We start from the raw sequence: 12,045 nt of genomic DNA, 5'->3' as shown, positions 1-12,045 counted from the left end.
TAAGAGTAGTTGCTGAAAGAGCATTTAATACTCTTTATTGTGCAAGGATATTAAGAGCATTTAATACTCTTTATTGTGTAAGGATATTAGTTTTGGGTCAAATGGCAAAAACGGGAAATAAATTGAGCCGACTGGCTCCAATTGTCTAAAGTTTAAAATTGCTGGTCTTTTCTTTTCAAAATAGTCGACCCATATCATTTTCCCTTAATTTAATTAAATTCATACATGTTTTGACTTAAATAATTAATTCAATTATATTAATCCATAATATTAATTTAGGATTAATATATTTTGAATTAATTTAAATTTCGTACGAATTTTAATTTAATAAAACTTTATTGCCCAGTACAACTGCAACTATAAAAACAGCCCTTAAGACGCCATGCAGAGAAGAACATAAAAGTTCTTGGAAGTTGTTAGAATGAATATGTTGTTGTATTCCAAATTCCAATCCCTAAATAATTGGAATTCTCCAACTTCGCACCTTGTTGAATTTTAAAGTTTGTACTTTATAGTTTATACCAGTCCAATTTTCGATTTCCACTTTTTGGATTATTAAAAACTTAGCATGCAGAGACTATAAAAATAACATCCATAGGTATCACTAAATTATAAGACATCTTCAGATATTGTCGTCTTTCTTTCTCCTCATTGGCCTTCTCTTCATATCTCTCCAATAAAAATTAAATATGTCAATCGTGGGTGGTTGTTGTGATGACACATGAAAGAATGGTGCAGTGGGTTTGAAAAAGTATTATAGGAGAGAAAATAATATTTCAAGCACTCAAATATGTTTTCCAAAAGAGGTTTTTCCTACTTCTGTTTGGAAGTCAGTTTCTTGCTTTTAAGAAACTTATTTTCTTAGGAAAATAATTTTTAAAATATCTTAATCAACCAAACATGAAAAAAAATTGGAAAACCTTCGTACAAAACACACCCCTACAGTTTTTTGACCCATTTAGCAACTAAAACGAAGGTTCTCAAAGTGACAAAAGTTACCAGCACGTATTTGCTCAACGCTCATCCCCTTTTTTTTAAACTTGAGAATTTAACCCACCAGCATAATTACATAGTGACAAGTAGCAAGAGCAGGAGCAGTAGTGATAGTCACATTAGTGGTAGTTATATAATTATATTACATGACCAAAACAGGATGTACGCTGACTATTGCAAAAGAGTGATTCCGACAAGTCTTTCAGTCTACACATGCCGGAGGTTGATCAAAAAGTTGGAGGTGGACGCCATTGATACAAGCTAATTCCATTCCTATTGTAGCAAGTTTGTCAGCCATAAAGTTCTGCTCCCGATATATATAAGCTGGCGGATTATGCAGCATTATGATCAAGTGCGATATGAGTCTGAGCTGCATCCAGAGGCAGTTGCATGGTCATCATCTGACTCATTGGCAACACCCACATAATGGATTTATGGGGCTTGACCATGAGGCAGAGTGGGAATGAAAGGGAGACCCTGAGGAACCCTATGACGATGCTGATTGTAAGCTTGCATGCTTAGCCGCACTGCGTCGAGACAATTTGAACCGGCCGGCTCTCGTGGGTTATTCATCCTTATAAGTATTTCTTGGTTGTATATCATCACAGAAAAGCACACAGCATACCCTTGAAGACGCATCTCCAGCCACGAGTGAGGCTGAGACCCTACAGGTAGTGGCTGAGAGGTATAGGTCCTCTCAGATGGAAAGGGTGGTTGCGTGTTATTTGGATTCATTGGAGGGGCTGTGGATCAACAACATGAACAGTTGGTTGTTGACCCATTTGGTAGGGTAGACCGAAGTGGAAGTTGCGGTGGTGTTGAACCATCACATGAGCATTCAGATTGGAGGAGTATATAAGAAAGAGTAATAGATTGGGTGGATTGTCAAGGGAGTCGGTGATAAGGAGAGAGTTGGAGTTGCCGCCTATGTGTGATTGGGTGGATTGCTTGATGCTCATCCTACTTTCGATCCTCTCTTATTACCAGACCTCACTAAACTACTACCCATGGCAATTACCAGACCTCACTACACTACTACCATGAGGCCCAATAAAATCTCACAAGTACAGTCTAAGAAAGGTAACATGTACGGTTTAAGAAAGGTAATATGTACGCAAATCTAACCTTTTTCTTCAAAGAGGTATAACAGCTAATAAATTTTTTGAAAAAAAGAATTCAGACATTATGATAAACCTTTTTCAACAAATTCAGTCTTTAGACACCTCATCACCTATAACTAGGAACTAATAACAATCCCGTAGCACCAATGCAGGTTATGAACTGGGATTGCTCTTCAGAGGTGGAACACATGGAAGGGCAGCACAGAGAGAATGAATGTTGAGAACCTTAATAGTAAAAACTGGAAGCCAAATCTTTTTGACCATTCCAAGAATCAACTCTTGGGTTCCAAAACCCACCTTTTCCAAGATGTACCAAGAAAGAAACCACAACTGCAAGTTCAGTAATAAGAAGCTGAACTCAATATGTAATTCAAAATGAAAAAAGAAAATCAAGTGCTCCCTAATCATAAGAAGTTATCATCATTAAATTTAACACGGTTTTACAAAATAAGCTCCTTCAGATCTCAAACACATTCTCCTATACCGCTTATTAACAAACAGGTTCAGGCCTACAAAGATCAATATGATCATGTTTTAACAAGGACCATAACTGTTTCAAGAAACACAATATAAAAGACCACCTCACCCCCATGCCCCTGCCCCGTTCTTCCTTTTTCTCTGTGTTCTTGAGCAGCTTCTCATTTAGTATCTTCTAAACAAGACAGCAATTGAAACAATTAAATCCAGTTGATTTTGCATTCACATGAAGTCTTCCTCCAGCTCTTGCAGGGACTTGTTAGCTGATGCAACATCTTTGTTAGATGTCATCTTATCAGCAACCATCAAATTTTTGTAGCTCCTCATTTCGGCCTGTCTTTCCTTTTCAAGCCTATCCATATCCTCTCGTCGTTTCTAGTCATTCAAAATGGAAAACATATGAACTAAACATGTACTTCACAATGCATTAAGACATTCAAAGCTGGATAAAGAAGTTTTGACTGTAAGAGTAAGAAACTACAGCAGCAGGGAAAGCTACAACGTAAAGAAAACATGGCATTAAGTAAAGAAGATAGAACCTACCCTAAAGATGGAACAATTTTCTCAGAGTATCATCACTCTAGAAAAACCAGGAGAAGTAATTATAGACTATAAAGATGTGCAAAGATTGGGCATTATCATATCAATCATTGTAGAAAAATTAATCACCAGCAACCTAGTCTCGTCCTTCAATTGGATCCATTTTACATAATCTATATAGAACTAATCACCATCAGTTTTTTTTACCAAATCAAGTCCACACATTTAAAAAGAACCAGGTTACACATGTTCACAATAAGGTGCAGATTCCAGGATTGCAGGTCAGCCAGACTGGGAAAGGCCTTCTATTTCTGTAAATGTTTCCCCACAATACCTTTAATTTTCCCAGGAATATAATAAATACATTGTAACATGCCTTGTGCAGTAAGGACCCCATGATTCAACTTCGACAAGCACAATTGACCCTTTTTCCCGAAAAAAGATTATCTTACTTTTTCTCTAAGCTGCTGCTTCCTTTCTGCCCTTTCAGCTGCATTGACGGCCTCCCGCTCAGCTAAAAATACAAACAAGAGGGGTTTTATTACTCCTGAATTGTTGCACAAGATAAATATCTAGACTCTAATTTTAGAGAGAGGGGTAATTGGAGAAATACTACAGAGAAAATGAATTTCCATTAATAAGAAATAATGTGTTTACTGGTATCAAAAACAGATGATTATGTGCTTCCCCCTACATTCCACTTTAACATATAACTAGCAGGAACCTTAAAAGTTAAAACTTCAATAGATTGGATGGTATATTTGATGAGGACATCAGAAGTTTAACTACTAATACTTAATAAGTTTCAAATCTTAGTATTTGTGAAAATTGGGAAGGGTGATTAGACAAGACATCACTCTTTTCAGTTAACCAGGATATGAGAGCATGGAGGTAGAGAATTAGGGTGTATAATTAGTAGGTAATCGAGCGACCTCTCTCTTCCCAGTGGTAGGGCATGGTTCTAGCCTGGAGCACAATTCTACTCCCTTATCAGTAGTACTATTAATTTGCTTCATTACCGTATTCTTCAGTTTTCTTACTACTGTTGTTACTTTTGCTTTGGATTTCTTTACTAATTTGTTGTCAGTACTTCTCTTTCTACAATATTTTCACCATAGCTTATTTACTCTTGTTTCTATTTCAAACCTGTTCAGAAATACGATTTTCTAGAGAGAGGGGGGGTATTTCAGTTGGCCTTTCTACTCCACAAAGGTAGGGGTAAGGTCGGCATACACCCCACCCTCCCCAAACTCAACTTGCTGGACCACACCAGGTATGTTGTTGTTGTTAATATTAATTGTTGAAGTGCATCAGACATTAGGAAGTCCTCAGAAATGAAGACTTTTCATGCATACAAGTAGAACAAGGTAGTTATTGTTTTTTCCAGAAACAATTAGTAAGCATTTGTAGGCATAATAAAACTAATATTCAGAATGTGCAACTTACCTTTTAAGTCGGGCTTCCTTTCCACCTTTGTACGGTTTAATCTATTGACTATCTCATTTATTCGCTTCTCAACCCTCACAGTACGAACCTATGAAAGAATCATGACGTGTATTACCTTTCACATCCACAATCAAAACAAATAATCCACAACCACAGGAAAAAATCCAAATTTCAAAATCAGCACACAATAGTTAAAGCACAAACATGTTAAATGCATCAAAATGCTCACCATTTTTGGGTTGTGGAAACTAACTTGCCCAACATCCATTGAAGCAGTCTTCTTAAGGTTTTGCCAGGGAGTATAAACAATATCGACATTGTTTACCTTGTTTCCTGAGAAAAATGAAGTCAAATAGACCAAGATGGTGTCATTTAAATAAATTGAGAAAAGATAGAGAATAAAGAATAGTCACCCAACCTCGACAGATTCTTTAAACCTAGAGTATTGACTAAAATGAAATTTGGCATTCCATGTACAATCACGAGCTTATACACTGACAGTATCATCGCAACAGAATAAAAATTAAATAACACATTTGGTAGCTGTTCACCTTGACAGAAAAGCTTGACTAGGGTCTTCAAACCCCACACACTAGAAAAAGTGTCAATTGACCAAGCCAAACATGCCAAACTTTAAAATATACTTCTGATGCACATGAATAACCATGACATGTGACTCTTATTAAGGTAGACCTCCCATTGTGCAACTTTTATTTAAAAAAAAAAAAAAAAAGAGTAAAGAAATAGTATATGAGAAAAACTCCTTTATATAGTACTCCTAGGTTACTTGCAACACGATAAACTGTTATTTTCCGCTCTTTTTTTTATCAAGGTAGTAAATATTTCTCGAGGTAGTGAAACAACAAGAGTTATATATCCAACACTCAAGATGGAGAAACAACTAAAGTTATGTATCTAAATTGGAAAATGACTTGCCACTAAGGTTACAATGTGATGCTGGAGCAGCGTCGATAGGAAAGTAATGTATTGCAAAAAGGACATGAATCTGACAAGGTGCTGACTGAAAATGATAATTGTGTGACATTACCAAGATGCTGACTAGAGAGAACCACTGATTGTGATGCAGTGCTAATAAGACTAATTGTATGTGCCACTAGACAGCTGGATGGTGATTTTGACATTTCAACTGGCTGGTCAACAATACGTCGCTTGACTTGAGGATGACATGTCAGCAAACTAGATGCTGATACTAAATGTGGCATTAAGTTCACTAGACTATGACATGAAAAATGACTGCAAAAGATGGAATAGTAACTTGGAAAAAAAGAGAAAGAGAGGTAAATCCTAAAATGATTAAAAGAAAAAGATACAAGGCTATTGAAAAGAAGAAATGCTGCTGCTGGAACATTTACCAAAAATGGCAATACTAGAAAATTTATGGAAGAACTAGAGAAGTTAAAACATGGGTACGCAACCTTAGGCAAAAACTACTCAAGTCTTTTAACAAAATCATAGAAGTCCTGATATATTGTGAAAATAGAACTTATTGACTTATCACCTCTTTGATAAAGCTTTTGAAATCAGCCTATTTTGGAAAGTGCTTTTCAAAAAGTAGTTTTGGAGAGAAGCAGTTAGTGTTTGACTAATAAATTTAAAAAGCACTTTTGAGCAACAATTAATGACTGGCCAAGCTTTATAAAAGTACTTCTAAGTGCATTTTTTTCAGAAGTCTTTTTGGAGAAAAGATACTTTTATTAGCTTCTAATAAATAACTTCTGCTGCTACTTCCCAGAAGCACTTAGTTTCTCCCAAAAGATTGGCCTAACACCGTATTCTTTAAGATAAGAACTTTTGGCCTCCCAAAATCTTCGGCAAACAGGCTATTAATCTAGTAACAATGTATAAGAACTACTCATGTAAGAGTTTTAGGTCACACGTACAGTATATGTAAATCAATGGCATATACGAACATATGACTTCACTAGTCTTTTTAACATTAAACAAAGAATATAAGCATAAACCGCTTCACATGAAGAATGTCTTCAGTCTCCACCGAAAGAGGATTCTAGTTAGCCAAAAACCATGTCCTAAAAAAGATCTTAAGGCAGGTACAATGACACTTCTTTTCCTTTATATATTTAGTTTTGACGGGAAGGGTGTTGAGAAGTCATCAACCTATGAATAAGGTGCTACATTTTGGGGACATAAATAATTACCTTGGATAGAATTTGCCTTGACAAGTTGAGCACAATCTTCCAATACACCTTCAGGTATATCATCAAATGTTTGACCCTTGTTCAATCTCAAATAAACATGGGCTGATGACATTTTATCCACATGGAACCTACAGCATAGTAGACGTCGTCAAATCAAAATACTACAAATATAATATCATTTTTTTGAGAATAAAATATACACATGTTACTCATTAAGATTGTGCGCATATAGCACCACGTCTCAATAACAATCTATGTCAACGCGTGTTAACCATAAATGTGTCGAGAAGTTGGTCCCTGATGAAACAAAAGGTAGATATAATAGTCGAGGAGTTTGCTAAGTACATCCCGCGACTCGCCGGAACCAAGAACCCGGTACCAGGATGTCCCGTTCCAACGCCCACCCTTAGACTAATGTAAGAATATTTCCTCCCAGCCTTCTAAAAAACTGTGAAAGTACTCCCTCCGTCCCATCATCTTACTAAAAATTGTTGACCCATATTAGTTGTGCGCCTTACTAAATCAAGAAAGCATTAAGGTGCAGCGGAAAACTTATGAATGTTTTGTTATGATGGATAATAGACGGCAAAGAATGAGAAAATGATCATTAATGTTTTGATAAATTCCCCAAAAGGTAGTGTGTTTCTTGAATCTCATGACGCTAGTGACTCTACTACTGATTCAACTAAAATGTTCAACTTGTTTAAGAAGAATATATTGAAAATTGGAAGGGAAAATGCTGTACAAGTTGTTACCATCAAGTGAGGATGTAAAAGCGAGTGGCATGTTGAAGGGAGTGTTCCCGCACATTTTTTTGGACTCCATAGGTTGCACATCGTATCAATTTGATGTACAGAGACATTTTCAAGATAGCCCCATATTCTAAAGGTGAACAAGTGGTTCTAGTTTTTTTAAATCTTCAAGTTAATTTTTTATAAAATAACTATTTTTTTCCGACAATCTTTTCTAAGGTTGTTAAAGATACATTCTTACATTACACAGCAGCCGTTATGTTGAATATGATGAGTTGATACACAAAAAAGAAATTTGGTGAAACCGGCCAAGGCAAGATTCACAGCAGCTTTCTTGACTTGGCAGAGTTTCTATTTACAAAAGAAAAAATTTAGAACCTTGTTCATGTCAACTAAATGGAATGAGAGTAACCAAGGAACGGAAGCTATTGGGAAAGAAGTTGCAAGATCTATTATTCCTCCATACTTTTGGAATAACAGTGTTCAAGAACTAAAGTTGGTGACCCTTTGTACTTCGTTTGGTTGATTGGGAGAAAAACCCACTAATGGACTACATTTATGAAGCAATGGTTAGGGCCAAAGAAAGTTTTGCAAATTTTTTCGATAAAGATGTGGGTAAATATGATAAAGTGTTTGAAATCAGTGATAAAAGGTGCACGGGACATACTTGGAACCCCGGGTTTTTCTATATAAACATGATAAGAGGACTCTAGATAGAAAAGTGTGGGTAGGATACATGCATGTGTTGAGAGATTAGTCCCAGGTGTAGGTTTGCAAAACAAAATAGGGGAGTAGCTTGGTGTGTACATGAAAGGGGATGGCTACTTGGAATGGGTTTAGTCATTAGAGCCAGAACCTTAAGGTCACCATGTGAGTAGCAAGTTGTTTTAATCGTCTTTAAAGCTTTAACTTTTACGTTATTAACTTTTAAAAAAATCTTCTACAGTTGATTAGTGGATGCTCTTAGTTCATGAGTTCCAAACTCGCAACAATTTGCTATTATAGTTCAAAGTTTAGCTTGTCGCTCATCCGGATGCAAAAAAAATTAAATCATGTATGAATATGTGAGAAGCTATATTACATTATTACTAAACAAAATTGTATCTCATTTGTCCTAAGTACTCCTATTGATTACTTTCTACAACTTATGTGCAGATTCATACTAAAAAGGAGGAATAGGGTTGACGTAACGCGTCACAATGATCTAGTGTTCAATATTGGCACTTTGTAATAAAGCTCGCAATAACATTGATCTAATTTGTTTGGATAATATTGATGAAGCAAATGAATGGTTAATTGGCACGCCTCAAAATCATGAAGATGAAGAAGTATATGGAGGAGAAGATTTCACTAATGGTCATGTTGCTAAGATAAGTGTTGTTGAGGAGAATATTTATGGCTCTAGGGGGGAGTACTACAAGGAGCGAGAAAGGTGTGGCTACAAGTTCAAATAGAATGACGAAGCCTCCGATGATGAAGAAGAAGATGGTGGCTCTAGGGGGGAGTACTACAAGGAACGAGAAAGGTGTAGCTACAAGTTCAAATAGAATGATGAAGCCTCCGATGATGAAGAAGAAGATGGCCAATGTAATGACTCCCAAGAGTTTGAAGATCTTGTTGAAGAATAGGATGTTGTTCCCTTAATGACTTGGCATTGCATTTGCTTAAGATGATGTGACTTAAAGAGGATTATTGACTATCTAGTTCCAGTATCTATTAGATTACTTTTTAGTTTCAGCAATGAAAGGTTTACTTAATATGTTAGTTCTATTGAGTTCTTAGTTATTTACCTATGCATATTTATTTATTTTTATTTTTGCATCAAACTCTTGGGATGCGAATTACGGCAGAGGATTAGGGCCAGTTCGGGTCGCTAGTGTAGGGAATAAATTGGTGGGGGTGTATTCCTGTTATGATTCCGTATTCAATGTTCCGTGTTCCGTGTTCCATGTTTATTACGAATATGTGTGTTTTCCTCTGCTGTATATTCCTGCATTCCTGCTTTACTCTGTTTTATATTCCTTATGGGTGCCGTATCTATGTTATGTCATCTGCTTCTGTGCTGTACTATGTGTTTGTGTGATATCTCGTGACTTGAGCCGGGGGTCTTTCGGAAACAGCCTTTCTACTTCATCAGAGGTAGAGGTATGGACTGCGTACATCTTACCCCCCCAGACCCCACTAAGTGGGAATACACTGGGTTTGTTGTTGTTGTTGTTGTTATTTTTGCATCAAACAACGCTTTAGTTGTAAAAAGCATGTGCTTCGTTTCACACTTCTCACTTTGGTAAAGCGAGCCCCTGTCAGTCTTTTTGTGTTTCTCGCTCTCCAAAACACTGTCATAAAGTACAGTAAGCTCAACTAATCCACGATCATACAACTCGATATTTCATTTTGTATTAGTGTGGTTGCTCAGTTCCAACAAGCTTTGTCAGACTTCAAAGGCAATAATTCTCATTAAAAAGATACATTGACATACACCTAAAATATGGTATACTATATGAAGATGGAATAAAAGAAGTTAGTTACTCTAATGTATAAAAAAGAAAGACTGCCTTCTAAAACACAATCCACTTAAGGATTTTTATTTTCTAATTGGTAGACAATACTGCAAGTTAAAAAACAAGATGTGGTCGCAATCAAGTGGGAAAGAAGAACATCAAGCCAAAGCTTTTGTCACACGCAAATTTATGTTTTAAAAGAAAATAATTTAAGAATTGAAAAATCTAAGCAAATTCACAAACAAAATTGATTTATGATAATCAAGACAACTACACATTGATTCAAATCACTGCACAATGCACAAAAAAAACAGATTGTCACGTTATCAAACAAACAATTGAATTAGAATTAAAATAGCAGTTTGTCAAGTCAAAAACTCAACTAGTCAATTTCTATGCAAAATCTCTTTGAGGCTCCAAGATTAGTCATATTTGCGACAAGCTAAAAAGCCTACAATGAGAATTCTCCAGCTATAGAGGACTATTAAGAATATGTAAGATTTGAAACAGAATCAGTTAAATATACAAGAAACTATCAATACCGTAATTAGGAAGAAACTATGCCTCTAGTTGTTTTTTGTTTACCCCTCCCTAGGAGCTCCCACTTTTTTGCTCCTTTAGTAACTCGAACTAGCAACCTCGGGGTTGGAAGTGGAGGATGCTTACCATCCCAGCAACCCCTTTTGTCTACTAAGTCTAGTTTCAAATTTTAAGAGATGTATTTGTAAACAATAAACAATTCACAGAGTTTGAGCTTAAAATAATTACTCCGTATTTTTTTTTTTGGCAATTAAACTAGCACTTAAGAAGGGGAGCCTTGTAGTAAGTAATGTTGATGCCATGTGACCAGGAGGTCACGGGTCATGCCTTGGAAACAACCTCGGGCAGAAATGCAAGGTAAAGATGAGTAGAATACACCATTGTGGTGGGCCCTTCCCCAGACCCTGTGCATAGGGAGAGGTTTAGTGCACTGGGCTGCCGTTGTTTAAATTAAACTAGCAGTTTTATTAATCACCAAGTAAGCAATACAAAACCAGAGCATACGCTCTAAATCTAGCACCTATTACTCCGTACTTTATTAGGTTAAAAGTTAACAATGAAGAACAAAAAGGGGAAATGAAGAACAAGAAGATCAATGTAATGGCCATTCTTAAAAACGTAGTTAATAGAAAAAAACACAAAGTCAAACCAAAATTCCTCAGAGGCAGAAAAAGGTTTGTGCGGAATTATACCCAAAACATAAGAAAATGAGAGAATGGGCGGTTGGGTTGTTACCAGATGTCTTCAGGGAAGCCATATTTGATGAGTTCTTCGTTCTCATACTTATCAAGACCCATAAATATGGTGTAGTCACCCGCTTCTGGCCGAGCCTTGAAGTAGAACACCATTGCTCTTCGACGATGGAAAAGGAAAAACTACCGAGGTCGAGCTCTCTTTTTTAGGGTTTCAAAAGCCCTAATTAGATTCGACTCGGATAGCCCTATTCAAACCGCACTTGTCGCGTGCAAACAAAGCTAATCTTTCTTCCCTTTCTTTACATACATTTTCAAGATTTGGAGTCACATTAAAATATGAAGGAAAAGAAAATCATTGCAACTTATTCTATCATTATTTTTATTTTTATTTTTATTTTTTGAGTGGAGGTGGGGTGTGGGGTGTTAATATTTGTCACTGTAATATCTTTTCAAAGAAAAAGGTGGAATATGATATTTCATATATATTTATACATTTTCAGCTCAAGTCTTGAAGGAAAAAATTATGTATTTTCATGAGTTTATGACGAAAATAAGTTAATTAAATAAAATTTATGAATTTTTAATTATAAATCGACCTAAATTGAATTAAGAGATGTGATATTTTTTAAGTTGTTAGTTATATTATTTTTATAGTCTTTTTCTTGGAAGAGGAGGGGGAGTGTTTATATTTGTCAATCGTAATATTCTTTTAAAGAAAAAGATGAAATATGATATTTCATATTATATTATACACTTTCAGTCCAAGTTTGGAGAAAAATATTATGTGCTTTCATGCGTTTATG

The 12,045-nt window shown here is 35.9% G+C and overlaps 1 protein-coding gene across 1 annotated transcript; it reads right to left on the bottom strand.

Annotated features, from left to right (window-relative positions):
* Positions 1-2,515: 2,515 nt before the first annotated feature.
* On the bottom strand, positions 2,516-11,840 carry LOC107839122 (coiled-coil domain-containing protein 25). The gene is made up of 6 exons (XM_016682487.2): positions 11,283-11,840; positions 6,755-6,882; positions 4,807-4,910; positions 4,578-4,665; positions 3,584-3,645; positions 2,516-2,966 (listed from the first exon to the last, which is right to left on the bottom strand). The coding sequence occupies exons 1-6, from the start codon at positions 11,393-11,395 to the stop codon at positions 2,814-2,816; spliced, it is 648 nt and encodes a 215-aa protein (XP_016537973.1). The 5' UTR covers positions 11,396-11,840; the 3' UTR covers positions 2,516-2,813.
* Positions 11,841-12,045: the final 205 nt, after the last annotated feature.

Source organism: Capsicum annuum, chromosome 8 (assembly GCF_002878395.1).
Source record: "Capsicum annuum cultivar UCD-10X-F1 chromosome 8, UCD10Xv1.1, whole genome shotgun sequence".
NCBI classification, from domain to species: domain Eukaryota; kingdom Viridiplantae; phylum Streptophyta; class Magnoliopsida; order Solanales; family Solanaceae; genus Capsicum; species Capsicum annuum.
The sequence above is the reverse complement of the archived record's forward strand: the minus strand, read 5'-3'. Positions and strand labels throughout refer to the sequence as shown.